This window comes from Lissotriton vulgaris, chromosome 1_1 (genome assembly GCF_964263255.1).
Source record: "Lissotriton vulgaris chromosome 1_1, aLisVul1.2, whole genome shotgun sequence".
NCBI lineage: Eukaryota > Metazoa > Chordata > Amphibia > Caudata > Salamandridae > Lissotriton > Lissotriton vulgaris.
In genome coordinates, this window is record NC_141685.1 from 1,542,914,231 (window position 1) to 1,542,928,184 (window position 13,954).

A 13,954-nucleotide genomic window follows, 5' to 3' on the forward strand; every position below is an offset into this window, starting at 1 on the left:
TGTGGTTCGAGCAGTCAAGCTCGAGAGCCAGCTTCCTTCTAGTTCATTGTGTTGCGAAGAGGGCATCACAGGATAGAGGATAACTGTGATGTTTCAGCAACAGCTCATTGGTTGTAATTCGCCTGAGACAGCGAAGTGTCAAGGCGTCCATGATGTGAAAGATTACATGAGTGGCTGGTTGCTAGTGTTATCCTAGCAGCATGGGTGCCTTGTAATCGGCAAGAGCTATGTGCACAGCTTCAAATTACAACTCTGCATGCTGCATTGGACAGAAAGTGTCCTGCAGTAAGTCTGGTTAAGGCTGAGACTGCTGATGTGCACAATTTAAGGATAACATTTAAACTTCTGTGCGCTGTGAGAAGGTGATCAGTGCCAGTACTCTTCCCCAGCTCAGAGGTGAACATGCATGCCAGTGCTGTTTTGGCAGTGGGTTCGGGGGAGAAGTCGCTCACTGGATACTTGTACTGTTACTGGGTGCTACTTTCCCTTGTCATGCCTTTTCATGTCTGAGTGCTATTATAAATTTGCTGCCTGTGGTTCTTTCATTATTTGTGACATGCTGGGTTTCGTCATTATGTGTATTTTTCTTCATGCTATTCTGAATTTCCTTTTCCTATGTATATTCAATGGCGGTCTGGAGTTGCTGCATGTGAATATGTTAGAATGTTCAATATTTGTCTGAAAGTTGTTATGGGGAGGCTATTGTAAGTTGATTCCTGTGTACTTGTATTGGACAACGGTTTTCCTCTGACTACAGGGTGGGGGCGTAATTGTGAAGGGTGTGGTTCTTTTGTTCTGATCTTCTGGTCCTGATGTGTGAGCATCTTAATCAATTCTTACAGGTTCTGATGATGGAGCAGGGATTCTGCAACCCAAACCGTATTTACATTTATGTGGCTGGTGATGGGCATTTGCATTGCATCCAAATCATTCTTGCTTATACTTGTTCTGGGTTACCCCAGACCATTATACATTGGTGATGGGGCACCTGTGTTGCACCCTTATCATACTAATTGTTACATGTCTTGGGGAATAGTAAATGCACCCAGACGTTACTCACTGTTTGCTAGTTGGCCATTTGCATTTCAACTCAAACCATTCTTGTATTTACATATTATGGGGTATTTCTTGCACCCAAATGTTGCTTTGTGTTGGGGCTTGTTAGTTGCTACCCAAACAAATACTTACTTTACAACTATTTTGTGCTCAAACCTTTTCTTTCGGGCATATGTTTTGCACTTTATTAATGGGCAGGTGTATGGCACCCAATGGGACACACGTATTGCACCTGGGTGAATGGGGCATATGTGTTTCACCCACAGGGGCACGTTTTGCACTTTATCATTGGGCAGGTGAATGGCACCCATCGGGGCACACATATCTTGTTCTATTCTGCAGAGGTGGTGACTGTATTATGAGGTATCACTTCTGATGCTACTCCATATTTTATTGTCTGCTGAGGGGGTAGGGTGTGGGTATTTCTCCCAGATGAAGTATGTATGTGTAATTCTTAACCTTGTATCTTTATTTACTTCTCTGGTCCTTTCATTTTTATGTATTGTGTGATTGAATTTGTACCCCCATGCTTTTTTTTCATGTTTATGGTTGTTGTGTATTACTGTATTATATGGATTTACAATTTCTGTTTTTTCCATAAAGAAGGGAGGTGTGTGGCATCTTCATTTCCATACCATGCATTCTCCCCTTAGTGTTAAGTCACCAGCTGCTCAGTCAGAGTGGCTGTGGTGTAATTAGAATGCAAATGTGTGCCTGGTTGAGTGAATGTTAGTTAGAGTGCATCGGCTGAGCAGCAAGGATGCTGCCCGGGTGAGGCTTTCCTGGTACCTTCCTGCTTCCTTACTACTATCTTTACCTGTAACCTGTGAGTACTATCTTAAGAATAAACCTTATCCTGTGATCACCTACTACTGGCTACCCTTTATCTTCATTTACCACAAGTGTACCATGGTGAGGCAGCTTAGATATAGCAGGCTTAAATATAACATGGAACGCTGCCCACTAATCTGCCAAATGGTTTGAGGCTATGGACTCTGCTCTCCTGGCCGTAGTTCACCTGCCCTATTTACAGATCTTTGTCCAATCTGGAAGGGACATTTCAAGCCTTTTCTACACCCACTGGTGCATCAGTTGCAGTAAAGGCTGTGGAATTAGCCAAGTAGGTGCCATTTTTGTTGTGCCCACACACAAAATATATTGGCTTTACAGAAAAATTGAAAATGCTGAAAAATTAAAATGTGTGGCCATGATGTGCAAAGAGTTTTCTTCCTGTGGGTGGGGCCTCTGATCAGATGCCAAGTTTTGCATTAACATTCCATGCAGGGAAGTCTCGTTTCAATGGCCTCTCCACCGCAAGTGAGGCAGACGACTGTCACTATGACCTGCCAGCCAAATGCCATGCTGACTGTTGGGTCTGCGTTTTCCCCTAGCACTAGGATAGGTTCTACTGCGGCAACTAAATGCTTTAAATGGAAACATAAAAGTGCAGGTACCCACCATTATTTTTTGCTCTTGACAAGTGCAGTTGGTGCATGGAAGAGGCTGGATATCTGAAAGAGGCTTAAGTGTTAGGTTGAAAGCGTCGAGGTGACCGTGTCATTTGTTGTGATGAGTGTGACTGAGAAAAGAGCTTGGTGAAGTGGGTGATTGTATGGTGATTTTTGTTGCCTTGAGCTAATCCTTTTTTAGAGTCTTGTTAGATCTTAAATTGAAAGAGAGAGAACTGTGGTATTTCAAGGGGCTATACATCCAGTAAATTGAGAAAGAGCATGGGTGACATGACAAGGCACATACTGATGCCTTTTAAGTGGCCTGGCACTCACATGCGCAAAGTAAGCCGCAGTAAATTGGTACGGTCCAGCAGGTGTGTTGCGTATACTTTGCAATAGGTTCCCTGACAACCTGAAATCCCAGCGGTAAACGCTTTCGGTGCTCGAGATGATGACTCTGGATGTAAACTCGAAGAATTCAGAATGCTCTAAGAAGAAGCTGAAATATCTGAGTACAGCATAAGATTATTTAATATATTAACTAAAACAATGTGCCACACATCTGCTATGTTTAGCATGTGGCCAGTACAGATATGAACTTGATTCCATAGGTGAAAGAACTAACCTTTAAACTACTCGGATATAAATGCTTTTTTCTTTAACAACAATGCAGAAACTGATGGGCACCATTTTACTTGCATGCAAATGCCTAACATCTGTGTCAAAATAAAAATAAAAAACAAGTGTCCCAATTTATGATTGGGTGATCGTAGTCATATATTGCACATTAACACTCCTTGGGTATGAACAAATTGTGTCTTTTGGAGAACATAATTGGTGACAAGTCTCCACTGGCACGGATGTAATATACTGTAATGGATGGCATTTTGTGACACTTCAATCCCTCCCTCCCCTGCCCTCTATGACACACATTAATGAAACAGAATGTTACTTTTCTCTACTTATATATTCGTGAACTGAATTTGCACTTACCTGATACATATCTAAAGTCCCATTCTCAGTATAAAAAGTACAAGACACATTTTTGCAGGTACCACAGCACATATGGTGATCAGCTGATGGAATATATATTTGATGCTGTGAGAAAAATGAAGAACTTCAGTATAGTTTAACTTTGAGAGTGTGTTAATGTTCACGACCTGATCATCACATTAATGGTTATTTGTCAAATTGAAGGAATTTGTTTAATCAAAAATTGCCTTAGTAATAGCCATTAGATAGCAGATTCATTTTCTAGCACTGTTCTTAAGACATCACTTCTCACATTGATATGCTAGTAAGGAACATGGGGCCAGATGCATCAAGGCTTTTGCTACTCGCAAAGGTCGAAATTCGCAGAATTCCGGCCTTTGCGACTCGCAAACAGCCTTTTAGCATGATTTGCTATGTAACAAATAATCGCAATTTAAGGAATCAGAAGAAATTGCGATTCCTTATTTTGCCATAGCATTTAAGGAATCACAATTTTTGCGATTCCTTAAATGATATGTATGTAACTATTTGGAATTGCGAATTTGTGTTAAGGAATCGCAAATTACCACCAACTTGTAGTTGGTGGTAATTTGCGATTTCTTTTAAAAATGCCCTATTTGGCATTTGTGAGGGTGGCATGTGACACACATACATGCCCATAGGGCATGTATGTGTGCCACATGCACACACACATGTAAATTTCAGGGGTGCAGCAGGGTGTCTTTGAGACACCCCTGCACCCTTGAAATAATTCTCAAAATGCGATTAGCTAATTGCGAAATCGCAATTTGAGAATTATTGCACTATCATTCCTATGGGCCTTCTGGCCCATAGGAATGCATTGCAAATTATTCTTTATTTGCGAATTCGCAAAATGCGAATTCGCAATTAAAGAATTATAAGGAATCGCTAAAAAGTAGCGATTTTGTACATACATACCATTTTGCGCTTTCTAAATAGCGATTCGCAAAAAATCGCTATTTAGGAATCGCAAAATGGATGCTTGATGCATCTGGCCCATGGTCTAGCTTGAGTTTTTCCGCAAAAGACAGACATCTCATGAGCTCACTTGTTTACATCTCTGACTGGATAGCTGCATTTTCCTCAGCAATGCAACTCGCCGCCAGTTCTTTGTGCTGTGCTAAATGCATCAATCCAACACATTGCAAAACTGGTTCTTGGAACATATTTCATGGTCAAGAGACTAGCGGCCAGATTCATCAAGCTTAATTGCGCTCGCAAAGGGCCAGATTCTGAGAATCTGGCTCTTTGCAAGTGCAATTTTTGCATTTGGGATTCATCATCCCAAATGCAAAATTCGCAAATAAAGAATTCGCACATTTGCGAGGAATTGCATTTAAGGAATCTCTATTTGAGATTCCTTAAATGCAATTCATGAATCTATTTTAAAATTGCGTAATCGCAATTTTGGGCCGCTATTTACCGCGAGATCAAACCTCGTGGTAAATAGCGAAAACTTAGAAAAATGCATTTAAATGCATTTTTCTAAGTTGCATGTTACACACACACATGTCCTTTGGACATGTGTGTGCGCAACACCAATGTAGATTACATTTCAGGGGTGCTCCAGGGTGTCCTTTGGACACCCCTGGCACCCTTGAAATCGCATCCTTATTTGCGATTAGCAAATTGCTAATCGCAAATAAGGAATAACTCCCCATTCATTCCTATGGGCCAGGCCCATAGGAATGAATGGGGAGTGATTCCTTATTTGCGATTAGCAATTTGCTAATCGTAAATAAGGAATGTGTAGGAATCGCAATTTATTTAGCGATTCCTACATGAATCCCGTTTTGCAAGTCCTTAATAGCGATTCCTTAATAATCGCTATTAAGGACTAGCAAAACGGGACTATGATGAATCTAGCTGTAGATCCTAAAATTACCAATAACATTTACAACATTATTTTCGTCGTTCTAAATTACTTACCGATTCGCATCTTTCGGTGCAGTTAATAGTTGAAATAGTCATGGCATGAAAACCAGTGGCATAATCTAGTTCTTTCAAACACTGTACTGTGTAGCAAAGGTCCCCATCCAAATACTGAATCATGGATTGGCCCGGATGTAGGATCGTTACTTCCTGAAAAACGCAGACATCATTCTTTTCTAAGGAAGGAAAATTGGATGGTAATGAAGTTTGCCGCAAAGGAATTGCACTCTATATATATTCACAAAACATATAACCTATTCGAAAACGTCGTTTGTATTTCACTTTAAGTATCTTAAACTGTGTATGTTTCCATTTTTGAAATGTAAACACATAAGCTACTCCCCTTGTGTATAATAGGATTCGTTGAAACTAACACGGTGGTCTCAATGGAAATGTATCCTGCCTGTTACCACCCACAAATAGAGCACAGCACAGTTGTGAAGCAGCAGGTATCACACTCTTCACTCTGGGTGCTGCACACTCTTCTGGAATGAGTAGATGACATCATTTAGCTACAGAGGCATGTGTAAGCACATATGGGCATCGAAGATATTTTTAGCAATCCCACTGTGTGGGACTTACTGGAGGTAACAAGAGAGGGAGTTGGCCCCCAAAGACATCCTTGAGGGCCAACTTCCCTCCCTTACCTCCAGTAAGTTGCACACAGCAGGATTGCTAAGTTCTCATAGCACGCAACACCCCCTTTTCCCATCACTCTGCAAACGTGCTCCCTGGCGCGCTCTTGGATGGTGATTGAAGTCCTCTTTGCTGCTGGGGGTGGTTAGAGGCCAACTAGTCCTCCAGTAAGCTCCACACGGTGGTATTGCTGAGAGGTAGACACAGGCCACAGTCCCCTTTCTCCACCACTCTGCAAACGTGAATTCTTGAGCGCTCTTGGTTGGGGGATGAAGTGCCCTTTCCTCCTGACACCCCCTGGGGTCAACTAGCTCTCTTGTTAACTCCAGTAAGTCCCATACAGCTGGTTTGCTGAGAATGGTCAAAGGCCACGCCCCCTGATAACACCAATTTGCAAACGTGGCTCCTGGCGCACTGCTATTCAGGGGATGAAGTCCACTTTAGTCTTGAGGTCCTCAGGACACAATAGGACCTCATCGCCCCACCGGCAATGCGGCAAGAGGTGTGTTTGCAGAGTGGTGTAAGAAGGGGAATGGTCTCCGACCACCTCTCAGCACTCCCACTGCCTGTGGCTTACTGGAGGTACCTGGTGGGCTAGTTGGCCCCTTGGGTCCCTCAGGATTCAAGGGGACTTAATCCCCTAGGAGGCGCGTTTGCAGAGTAGTACAGGAAGGGGCGGGGCCTCCGGGGAGATGCAGCTTTTCTTTTTTTTGTTAGAAGGGGGCGTGTGTGGCCCTGTGCCCCCCCTCACCCCTTCGCTTAATATTTTGAGGGCCCTGGGGAACTCAACTCTCAGGCCTGACCCATTTTTTTTTTTTAAATGGGAACCTCCCAATTTCGGCCTGGGGACCCCATCCTCCGGGGCATGGACTTGTTTTTTTTATTATTATTATTAGTAGAAGGGGGGCAGATTGGCCCCCTTCCCTGGGCCATTATTGGCTCCAGGGACCCCATCCCCTGGGGCCTGTCCTCGTTTTTAATTTAATTACGGGAGGGGGCCACGTGGCCCCCCTTCTCTAGGACATTTCTGGCCTGAGGTCGCCATCCCCCGGGGCCTGGTCAGCCTTTATTTTATATTTTAGTGGGGAGCCGCATGGCCCCCCTCCTGAGGCCAATTATGGCCCTGGGGACCCCACACCCCTGGGGCCGGCCTTCCATTTAAAAATAAATAAATAATTAAATTAAAGAGGAGAGGGGTAAAGTGATCCCCCCTCATGGGCCACTTCTGGCCTCGGGGACCCCATCCCCCAGGCTGGCCCTCAAGTTGGGGACTGTGGGGGGAGCCCCAATGCCCCCACGGTCCCAGCTGGCTCCCCACCTCCAGCGGGAGCCGGAATTGCTTTTGGGCAATGGGAGCTGCTAACATGCAGCTCCCCTTGCCCAAAAGCAATTCTGCTCTGCTTCCTGGAAGCAAGAGCACGTTCCAAGAAGCAAAGCAGAATTTTCCATGAGTGCTCCCGCCCTGCCATAGCAAACGGCAATGTCCTGGGGTGGGCATCCTTGGACATCGCAGGAGCCAGCCCTGGGGGGTGGCAGTCCCCAGGACCATCTAGGGCTCCAGGAAGGGGGCAGCAAGCCCCCTTTCCCAACGTGCACATTGCCCCGAGGAGGTGGGGGTCCCCGGGGCCAGGGGTCCGTAACGGGCACCCTGCATTGGCCTACAGTATGCTCCGGGGAGGTGGGGGTCCTTGTGGCAGTGTGGGGGGGAGGAGCCCCCCGCCAGTTCTTTAAATAAAAAAAGGCCCGTCGGAGCTGGTGGTCCCCGGTGCTGCGGGGGCCTCGATGCCCCTGCACTTAATAATTAAAGCCCCAGGGAGGTGGCGGTCACCGGGGCTGCGTGGGGAGAAAAGCCCTCCCACACTTTTTAAATGTATTAATTATAAAGCCCCGGGGAGGTGGTGGTCCCCGGGCTGGGGGCATCCAATGGGCCCCCGCACCTTAATTAAATATTGCCCCCAGTACCTGGCCCACCCAGAGGCTTTAAGAAACCGAGGCGCAGGAGACTGCAATTCTTTTTTTATTTTCTTCTGGATACGCAGCACGACTCTGGCTGAAAATTAAAAAAGAATAAATGCTTTTATTGGGGCCTGTGGGTCAGGGTGTTTGTAGCCTGCCCCCTTTTCTTCATTTTAATTTTTATTTCCTTTTTCTTGTGACTTGGTTACCGAGTCACAAGATGGCTGCCAGCACTTTCTGGTTTGGAGTGTTGGCAGCCAATCAGAATTAAGCTCATGCTCAGGAGGGTTCGCAAATCCTCCTGGGTGCTCAGATATTGATATTTTTATTTTTTTAATTTCTCAGGAACTACTGAATGGATTTTAAAAAAAGGTCACTTTCTGAACCAATAGCTAAACGAATTTCGCTCTGTGCCCTGCATCGTTTAATTAATTTAATTGGTTACTTACCTGCAATCTATACTACTATTATAAAGGAAGAACTTTGAACCTTTGAGGCGGGTAAACTCGGGAACCACAGCGCCAATCCACACACCCGATACATTGTTGTAATTGTCAGGGTGGCAGATGGACTTAGGCTATATAAATAAAAAAAAAAATAAGTTATTGAAAAAATTTACGAGAAAAAAAAAGTAGTCCTATGGTCGTAGCGCCGGCCGTGACGAGCGTGCTGACATCAGGAGCGCAGGGAGGAGCAGGGTCAAGGAGCGCGAAGAGGAGCGGCGGACATGAGCGCGGGGAGGAGCGGCGGACAGGCGGGGAGGAGCGGTGAGGAGCGGCGGACAGGCTAGGAGGAGCGGCGGACAGGTGGGGAGGAGCAGCAAGGAGGGCCGGACCGGTGAACTCAGGAGCGCGGGGTGGTGCGGCGGATGAGGTAAGGCTCGGGGGACCCACAGACAATGTTGGGGCTGGCGGGGGCCCTGAAGCCAAGGTCAGGACGGGCTGCTACTCCGGGGGACCCACGGACAATGTCGGGGCGGGTGGTGGCCTGGGCGGGCGGGGGCCCTGAAGCCTGATTGCTCCCGGACAAGGTCGGGACAGGCTGCTAGTCATCCATATTCCAGTGTTTATCACCCCCCACCCTGCCCCTCCCTTGCCCCGCCTGCCTGCCTCACCGGAACTCCCTCCACGGACCACGGCTGGAAGGACAACAAAATATAGGACTAGAAAACCACACAAAGATATATACATAGCCACATGCACATAGAGATTGGTACATAAATACACACAAAGATACTGTCAAACCCACTGACTTAAATTTCATCATGAAGTATGTTAGAATTGGGGGTCTCTGGTTGGCGCAGGTTTGTACTTGCGACAAGCAGGGACCCTCTCCTCTAAGTCAGGGCAAAGGATTACTCCCAGAAATAACCCCTGCTCACCCTTTAGGTAGTGTGGCGCAAGCAGTCTAGGCTAAACTCTGGAGTACATAGGGTTAAACATTTGCAGCATCACACACCAACCATCAACCCACCACACAATGACACCAGACTGTATTCTGTAAAAATATATCTCTTTATATAATTTCAAGCAGGCTTGTAAATACAGTCTTTCAGGTTATTTTCAGGATTCCAGTTTACTCTTCGACATATACCACAGTTCTTGTTCAGCTTGTAATCAAAAGTAGTCTTTATCCCTCAAAAAGAGTGCCACAGTTCCTGAATGCGATCTTTGGGGTCTTTTACCCAGTTCCAGGAAAGTACAGTGCTCCCTAGAGCTTCTGTGCGCTTTGTTCGGCTCCCAATTCAAGTCCCTATCAACCCGCAAGCCTTCCGCTTGAGCAGGTGTGCGCGGCGTACACTATGAGGGCCGGAATGAGGCGTACTGGCCCCCCAGTCACAAGCGCACAATTCTCAGCGCACGTTCTCACGAAGGCGGGGTGCCTGCTGAAGCCTCGCTGCACCTCCGGCGATTAAAGGGGCCCGACCGGCCCGGGCTCACGCTTCTGGCGGGAGCGGCGGCAGGTCGGCTCGAGTCCGCCTCCCAGTGCGAGCCGCACGGCTGTGCGTGGCTGGCGGGGGAGAGAGCGGGGGCCCTGGAAGTGCTCAACGCGCGGCTCCGAGGGCTGCGCTGCTCAGAGGGCGGTGCGAGCGAGGCAGGACAAATGCTCGCACCGCGGGGCAATCAACAGTAACTTTTCTTGCTGAGGTCGTCAGGGCGCAGGTCGGCGCGGCGATCCGGGTCGCGGTGTCTTCCTCCCGGGGGTGGAGCGAGTGGCGGCTCGGCTCTGGCTCGGAGGTTGACGTTGCGGCGCGGGCCGGGCCACAGGGACAGAGCGCCTTGGGGTTTCCTCACAGAGGTGGCACACGCAGTGGGCAGCGATCCGCAGAGCACGCCACAGGCAATCCAGGCGGCGTTCTTGCACCACACGCCGCAGCTGTATCTCGGACAGCGGCCGGCGGGTTCAGGGGCACAAGACACGAAGGGGTGCAAGCAGGCACCGGGCACGACCTTTCTTCACGTTGCGAGCTGCGGCTCGGGGCCAGTCACGGTGCTCGGATCAGCTGGGCTGGCCTTTGCGATGCTTCTGGGCCTGGCAGGCGGCAGTCACGGTGTTCAGAGGGATGGCAACACCCAGAGCTTGCTGAAGAGCGCGATGGTTACAGCGCGCTCCGCTTTTCCTGGATAAGCGTGCAGGGGGAAAGCAGCGTTTCCCAGCGGTTCCTCTGTCAGGGGGTAGCGCCCACTGTTCCTGGGGCGCTGGTCAGGGGGCAAGTTCCACAGCAAGCCCTTGGAGATCTTTAGCAGAGTTTGGCACAAAGTTCAATAAAAGCAAAAGTCTCTTGTAGTCTTTTCTTTCCTCTCCTTCTGCAGCAAGGCACCTAGACACAGGCCAGAGACAGCACTCCTCCTTGTAGTCTTCTTCCAGGTCCTTCTCTTCGGGCAGAGTTTCTTCTGTAGCACAAACAGGATCTGATTTACAAGGAGCAGGGCTCCTACTTTTATACCCCATTTCCTTTGTCTTCTCAGGCCAGGGGGGCTTCTGCATAATTTCTTTCACTTGATGGGTGTACTCTGGCTGTTGCTTTCAGTGTGAGGGCAGGCACATCAGACGCTCCACAGGAGGTGGAGCCAGCATTGTGTGGCCAGGGGCAGCCAGGAGTACCTTGATGATGGTGCTTCGCCCTTCCTGGGCCAGGTGCAGGCTGAGTCATCAGTCGCTCCCCAGGGGGGCGGAGCCAGCATTGTGGTGGCAGACCACAGCCTGATTAGAAGTCCAGGGCCACTCCTACCTCCCACTAAGGTGTAATCCTTGCATTCACCACCTGTCATCCCCCAGCCCTGTCACTCACACATCCCAGACAGTCAGATACAAATACTAGCAGAGGCGGGCTGAAATGGTTAGGCAAGCAAATGCTGACTTTCTAAAAGTGGCAAACAAAACAGGTGATGGACAGAATGTGGATCAATGTCACACATTCACCCCAGTCCGAAGATCTGGGCCCAAATCCATCGTTTTTTTGCACTCCACACCACCCTGGGTTAGACAATGGCGATATGCAAATCAGCTCTGACCCTGTGCCCCATGGGAACAGTCCAGTCCGAACTACAAAAGCCATGTCCTTCCCAGAACGGAATCAAGCATCCGAGGACCGGACCGGCACTTATGGCGGCAATTGCAAACAAAACAGGTGATGGACAGAATGTGGATCAATGTCACACATTCACCCCAGTCCAAGGATCTGGGACATTGATCCACATTCTGTCCATCACCTGTTTTGTTTGCAATTGCCGCCATAAGTGCGCTGGGGATGCCCAGACGTGGGTCCCAGGCACTCCACACCACTGGAGTCAAGCTAGCCGGGCTGATGAGAGGTGTTACCTCGAAACCAGTCCAGTCCTCGGATGCTTGATTCCGTTCTGGGAAGGACATGGCTTTTGTAGTTCGGACTGGACTGTTCCCATGGGGCACAGGGTCAGAGCTGATTTGCATATCGCCATTGTCTAACCCAGGGTGGTGTGGAGTGCAAAAAAAATGATGGATTTGGGCCCAGATCCTTGGACTGGGGTGAATGTGTGACATTGATCCACATTCTGTCCATCACCTGTTTTGTTTGGACTTTCTAAAAGTAGCATTTGCAAACACAGGATATTAAAATAACCTTTACTAAAAGATGTATTTTATTATTCTGAGTTCAGGCATACTAAACATGACTCTCTACCATGTTCCCTGAGCCTGCTGGGATTATAGAGTGTAATAATTCCAGCAGCCCATTCTGGCCTAAAGGGAGCAGGTAGCCTTACAATAGTGAAAAACGAATTTGGCAGTAATTCACTATTAGGACATGCCACACACATCAGGGCATGTCCTACCTTACACTTACAATGCACCCTGCCCTAGGGCCTACCATAGGGGTGACTAATATGAAGTTAAGGGAAGGTTTAGAGGCTGGCAAGTGGGTGCACTTGCCCAGCCAGCATGACAGTACCAGACTGCACACAGGTTCTGCAATGGCAGACCCTAGACACATTTTAAGGCTGCTTCTGTGGGTGGCGCAACCAGCGCTGCAGGCCCACTAGCAGTATTGGCATTTACAAGCCCTGGCACTCCTGGTGCACTTTACTGGGGACTGACAGTAAATCCAATGAACCAATCAGGAATATCAATCACAGTTACACTTTTCATAGGGAGCACATGCACTGCGGCACGGGTTGGCCGTGGCGCAGTGCCCTGAGCGGCGGACACCAGCAAAAACATCTGAGGCACATCAGCAAAAAGTGGAAGGGAAACTCACGCCAAGGTGCCAGGTCTAACACGTGTCCCCTCCAGCTGAAATGTGGGGGGGAACTACCCTTCCCCAGGGAGTTCCACATCACCAAGGCGGAAAAACCTGGACAGACTGTCAGCATTGGCGTGATCTGTGCCAGGGCGATGTTCCACCGTGAAGTCCATACCCTGTAGGGAGATGGACCACCTCAACAGCTTTGGGTTTTCACCCCTCATTTGCATCAACCATCTGAGGGGCCTGTGGTCTGTCTGAACCCGGAAGTGAGACCCAAACAAGTAGGGTCTTAGCTTCTTCAGTGCCCAGACCACAGCAAATGCTTCTCGCTCTATTGCACTCCACCTACTTTCCCGTGGAAGTAACCTCCGACTGATGAAGGCTACAGGTTGGTCCCAGCCCTCCTCAGTCATCTGTGAGAGAACAGCCCCTACACCATGCTCTGAAGCGTCTGTTTGCACGATGAATTCCTTGGAGAAATCAGGAGCCAGGAGCATGGGCGCCGTGCACATGGCAGTCTTCAGGGTGTCAAAAGCCTTCTGACAGGTGTCAGTCCAAATCACATTCCTGGGCTGCTTCTTAGAAGTCAGCTCTGTCAAGGGGGTCACAATAGTGCCATAGCCCTTGACAAACCTCCTGTAATACCCAGTGAGCCCCAGGAAGGCTCTCACTGCAGTCTGGGTCTTGGGGGGTTCCCAAGCCAGGATGGTCTCAATTTTGGGTTGCAAGGGTGGCACCTTGCCACTCCCCACTTGGTGTCCTAAGTACACCACTGAACTCTGCCCAATCTGGCACTTGCTGGCCTTGATAGTGAGGCCTGCTCTGTGCAGGGCCATCAACACTTCCCAGAGGTGGCATAGGTGTTCTGGCCAGGTGCCACTGAACACTGCAATGTCATCCAGGTAGGCGGCAATAAACTCTTCCAGCCCAACCAACACCTGGTTGACCAACCTCTGAAAGGTGGCAGGGGCATTCTTCATCCCAAATGGCATAACCCGGAACTGGAAATGCCCATCTGGTGTGGAGAACACTGACCTCTCTTTTGCCCCATCGGTCAAGGCGATCTGCCAGTACCCAGACGTTAAATCAAACGTGCTGAGGAACCGGGCAGCCCCTAGCCGATCAATGAGCTCATCAGCTCTGGGGATGGGGTGCGCGTCAGTCTTGGTGACCGAATTGAGCCCTC

General features: G+C 48.6%; 1 protein-coding gene across 1 annotated transcript in view; it reads right to left on the bottom strand.

Moving 5' to 3' along the window:
* The window catches only part of OTOGL (otogelin like), a 1,110,282-nt gene that overhangs the window by 58,463 nt on the left and 1,037,865 nt on the right, over window positions 1–13,954 (bottom strand). The window contains exons 50-51 of the mRNA XM_086931129.1: window positions 5,451–5,629; window positions 3,501–3,605 (exon numbers count right to left, since the gene is read on the bottom strand). Coding sequence (XP_086787255.1) covers window positions 3,501–3,605; window positions 5,451–5,629 — 284 coding nt within the window. The remainder of the gene's footprint in view (window positions 1–3,500; window positions 3,606–5,450; window positions 5,630–13,954) is intronic.